Genomic DNA, 5,461 nt, shown 5'->3' with positions numbered 1-5,461 from the left:
TTATATATTAATATATGTATATAAATTAATATATTTATATTTTAAATTATATTTATAATTTATAAATATAATTTTTTTATATATATATGATATATATATGTCGGAGATGAAAGAACACCGGAGTCTGTAATTGAACAATTGTAGTTATTCAATCCGATTGTAATTGTTCGAGAATTGTGATAATGAGCTTGGGCTCGAGGCGACAGTCAGTCGCCGAACGTAGCCGCGGTCACGGGATGAACGCTTTGCCTAGCGAAGGTATGGGGTAATTCTATAGCTCTCCTTAAAGGAAATATTCGTGGCGACACGCGACAGTAAAAATTCCAACGGTTTCTGTCCCGTGGCTCGTCACACGCAGACCCTATTCTTCGAGTAAGATGATTGCCAGATGTCGATGCGTCTCCGCAGTACATGTTCGGCTAGCCCGAAGGCCCGTTATAAATCTTAAGGTTTAGTTAATTAAAGTCCTTCAAACAGACAAACAGTCTTTGTCCCAACTACGGGAAGATAGGGGAGACATATTTTTCAACGAGCGGTGTCTACCACTAGCAACTTTCCCTCGAGGGCGTCTAGCATCTTTTTCTAACCACCGATATGGAGATTGACCAATTAGCAGCAACGTCAATTTCCCTTACTTTCTGAACGAAGGCTTTTCTCGACGAATCCGATGATCTCGTGTCCTTAGACACACCCCAGTATAGTTCTCCTCTGTGGAATCATCGGGACGGGACGCGCATTCTTTGACGCGCTCCCGTCGACTAAAGAGTAACGTCTTTACGCTCAGCAATTATTTTTTACGAGTCAGACTTAGATTCAGCGAGAACGCCTATCTGTCATCCCGTTGACCGCGGATTCGTTATTGAACCTGAGATCACTGTCACTAGTGTCGCGGACGTCTCACCGCCGTGATAGATTATCAAACCTGTGTTATTCATACCTGTGTCAATAAATCGTATCTTCGCTACACCGCAACGATGGCTACCTTCAATGAAGACTCCTCAAACACCGACAACCCTATCCCCACTGCTTCTCCGACATCAGAACTGGGATCCGCACGGATTCAAGAGATGCAAGGGCGGATCAACGCCATGGAAGAGCTAATTCGGACACTGACGCAAAGGCCGAGTACGGAGACGATGAGTGTAGCGCTACCACGTTTCAACCCCGGGAACGCGGGCACCAGCCCAGCTTCGTGGTGCGCGGCTGTTAGTGCGGTTATGGACAAAGTGTCCCTACGAGACTACGAGTTATATATTGCTATAAGTCGTGCTTTAGAGTGTACCGCGGCAGAGTGGCTTACGCATGTCCCTGTCAACGGTCTTACTTGGACAAAGTTTAGGGAACATTTTCTTGCTCGCTACGGAGGCACGGAGACGGCAACCTCGGTGCTAATCAGGGTGCTCGACGAATCACCACTGGAGGACGAAACCGCGGGGACTTTCGGAAATCGCCTCCACTCCCTTCTGTCGGCGAAATGGGGAAATCTATCCAATGTCGAGCTGATCAACGCCGTTATCCTTCTGCGACTGATCTGGTATGACCAGCGTTTCGAAAGAATAGCATTCGAGGACGATATTCGGACCCTAGAGCAATTCCAGAGGGAAATGAGAATCTTCTCTCACGCGAAGAAGAGGCCAGTACCTTCGCCAAATAATCCATCGGCGGAACCTGAAGCAAAACGACGCCACTTGTCGGCCCGCCTCCCGAGATGCCTTCACTGTGGCAAACCAGGACATAAACTCGCGGATTGTAGGACGAGGAAGCGTGAGCAACAGCAGAGGAGTACACAACGCCAGGGAGGAAGGCGACCGGACGCATCGCCTCAGGTGGTTTGCTTTAAGTGTCAGGCGGAGGGCCATATCGCACCTGACTTCCCGCTACGACGGGACAAAAAGGCCAGTACCAAGAATGAACGTGTAGTCAACTGCTGCGCGGTGGAGTCCCCAGCTGGTACCCTAAGTCATCTGGGTGAGTCGTTCCCATTTTACTTCGATTCCGGAGCCGAGTACTCATTAATTAGAGAGTCGGCTGCCTCGAAATTCTCCGGTAAGAGGACGACTGAGCTAGTAGTAATGCGAGGAATAGGAAACACCCGTGTTAGGAGTACGTCCCAGATCTTGTCCACGGTATGCATAAACGGTCTTACATTGGAGATAACCTTCCATGTTCTTGCCGATACTTATCTGAATTACGATATCATGGTTGGTCGCGAGATTTTAAGCCAGGGTTTCGACGTATACATTACACGAAATAGCGTCGATATTTGTAGAACAAAGGTGGTCAACACCTGTAGTAAAACCCCCGAAGACGAGATCGATATTAACGCGGCCGATACTGACGTGATCGGTAACGATAAAAGTCGGTTAATTTCTGTTCTCGAGAAATTCAAAGATTCATTCATTACGGGCTTCCCACGTGCCCGCGTAAGCACGGGGCAGTTAGAAATACGGTTAATCGATCCTAATGTCACCGTGCAAAGAAGTCCTTACAGACTTAGCGAAGAAGAGCGGAGGATAGTGCGTGAGAGAATAGACGAGTTAATCAAAGCGAAGATTGTAAGGCCTAGTAACTCACCGTTCGCGAGCCCTATACTACTCGTGAAGAAAAAGGACGGTTCGGATAGACTGTGTGTAGACTTTCGAGCATTGAATAAAAACACGGTCGCGGACCGGTATCCCCTACCCCTTATCGCGGATCAAATCGCGAGATTGCAGAAGGCGAGATACTTCATTAGCCTAGACATGGCCAGCGGGTTCCATCAAATCCCCATTCATCCCAATTCGACGGAATATACGGCGTTCGTTACACCCGACGGGCAATACGAGTACGTAACTATGCCTTTCGGATTGAAAAATGCACCATCCGTTTTTCAGAGGGCCATTCTCAACGCCTTAGGCGACCTCGCGTATTCGTTCGTTGTTGTTTACTTGGACGACGTCCTAATTATTGCCGACTCAGTAGATCAAGCCCTAGAAAGGTTGAACACCGTATTAGATACCCTCGTGAAAGCCGGATTCTCCTTTAACTTTGCAAAATGTTCCTTTTTAAAGACATCGGTACTCTATTTGGGATATGTAATTCGTAACGGAGAAGTCCGTCCAAACCCGGGTAAAATACAAGCCTTGAGTTCTTTACCTGCACCGTCGACCGTCACACAACTCAGACAATTCATAGGTTTGGCCTCTTACTTCCGAAACTTCATTCCCAAATTTTCACAAGTAATGAAACCCCTGTACGCACTCACCTCGAGTAACAAGAATATACCTTGGACGGACAGGCACGAACAGATAAGACAAAAGGTAATTTCCGTCCTGACTGACGCGCCGGTGCTAATGATATTTGACCCCAATTACCCAATAGAACTACATACGGATGCTAGCTCGGAAGGATATGGGGCCATTTTAATGCACGGGGTTGAAGGTAAAAATCGAGTAGTGGAATATTACAGCAAAAGAACTATCCCTGCAGAATCTAGGTATCATTCCTACGAATTGGAAACGCTAGCAGTTGTAAACGCCGTCAAGCACTTCCGTCATTACCTCCACGGACGATAGTTTCTTGTTGTCACTGATTGCAACTCCTTGAAAGCATCCAGTAATAAGGTACACTTGAATGACAGAGTTTACAGGTGGTGGGCTTACCTGCAAACTTTTACCTTTGACATTATGTATCGGGAAGGTAAACGAATGGCCCACGTAGATTTCTTTTCGCGAAACCCCGTAGACTTGGATCGCAGTACGTTCAGCAAAATTGTAGAGAAAGAAATTAACCTAACCGAAATCTCCGACGATTGGCTACTAGCGGAACAACGTCGCGACCCACAAATTTCTGAGATCGTCAATAAATTACAGAACGAAGAGCTCGCGGAAGACGTCGCGAATACGTATGAGTTACGGTCCGGCACCCTCCATCGTAAAATACAGAGAAAAGGTAGAACTCTCTGCCTGCCCATCGTGCCGAGAGGGTTTAGGTGGTCTGTTATTAACCATGTGCACCAGTCCATTATGCACTTAGGTTGGGATAAAACGCTTGAGAAACTGTACGAGTATTATTGGTTCGAAGGAATGGCGAAGTATGTTCGCAAATTCGTAGAGAACTGTCATGCTTGTCGAGTTTCAAAGGCAAGTTCGGGTCGAGTACAAGCCGAATTACACCCCATACCTAAGACCAGCATACCTTGGCACACGGTTCATATGGACATAACGGGCAAACTAAGCGGTAAGAACGATTCGAAGGAATACGTCATTGTGTTGTTCGACGCCTTCACCAAGTTCGTATACTTGCATCATACCCGTAAGATAGACTCCATTAACACCATTAAAGCGCTTAAGTCCGCTATATTTTTGTTCGGCAGTCCCTGCCGGGTAATAGCGGATCAGGGAAGATGTTTTACGGGCAAAGAATTTCGAGACTTTTGTCAAGATAAATACATTAAACTCCATTTAATTGCGACCGGAGCTAGTAGGGCCAACGGACAGGTAGAGCGTGTTATGAGTACGCTAAAAAACATGTTCACAACAATAGAAACCACCGGGCGGTCCTGGCAAGACGCGATCGGGGAAATACAACTGGCCTTAAATTGTACCACCAACCGCGTGACTAAGTCAAGCCCGTTGGAACTACTAATCGGTAGAACAGCGAGACCCTACGGCTTATCCCTACTCGACAATATCGAAGAAAGAGAAGTAAATATCTCCCATGTAAGACAACAGGCGATAAAGGATATAGAAGCAAGCGCCAAATACGATAAAGATAAGTTCGATGAAATCAAAGCTAAAATAACTAGGTTCAACCTTGGCGATTTCGTGTTACGCAAAAACGAGGAAAGGAACCAGACGAAGTTAGATCCGAAATTCAGGGATCCGTTCGAGATAGCAGAGATTTTGGAAGGAGATAGGTATACCTTAAAAACTCTAGACGGAAAACGATCATATAAGGACAGACATGACAGACTGAGAAAGATGCCGGAAGGCTGCGTCCCTGCTGAGTTGGACGTCTGCGGTGATGACGACGACGGTGATAATATCGATGCAAGTACACCGACCTCAGAGGATCACTAACACTGCGTTGTAGCTGTAGTATATATCCACAGTGACGTTTTGCACATACGCAATGTATCCACTGTGATGTCTCATATATCTGTAATATATCCACAGTGACGTTTTGCACATACGCAATATATCCACTGTGATGTCTCATATATCTGTAATATATCCACGGTGACGTTTTGCACATACGAAATATATCCACTGTGATGTCTCATATATCTGTAATATATCCACGGTGACGTTTTGCACATACGCAATATATCCACTGTGATGTCTCATACATCTGTAATATATCCACAGTGACGTTTTGCACATACGCAATATATCCACTGTGATGCCTCATACATCTGTAACATACCCACAGTGATACACCCAACGCAGTAACATGATCCAACAAACTGAGACTCTTCGGT

At 46.0% G+C, this 5,461-nt stretch overlaps 1 protein-coding gene across 1 annotated transcript; it reads left to right on the top strand.

Moving 5' to 3' along the window:
• The first annotated feature begins 1,067 nt into the window (after positions 1–1,067).
• On the top strand, positions 1,068–5,060 carry LOC117216086 (uncharacterized protein K02A2.6-like). Its single transcript, XM_033462608.1, has 2 exons — positions 1,068–2,977; positions 4,706–5,060. Exons 1-2 carry the CDS (start codon positions 1,068–1,070, stop codon positions 5,058–5,060), a joined length of 2,265 nt encoding a protein of 754 aa, XP_033318499.1.
• Positions 5,061–5,461: the final 401 nt, after the last annotated feature.

The sequence above is a fragment of the Bombus bifarius genome, unplaced genomic scaffold, assembly GCF_011952205.1.
Source record: "Bombus bifarius isolate JDL3187 unplaced genomic scaffold, Bbif_JDL3187 scf7180000010136, whole genome shotgun sequence".
In the NCBI taxonomy this organism is placed as follows: Eukaryota; Metazoa; Arthropoda; class Insecta; order Hymenoptera; family Apidae; genus Bombus; species Bombus bifarius.
The sequence above is the reverse complement of the archived record's forward strand: the minus strand, read 5'-3'. Positions and strand labels throughout refer to the sequence as shown.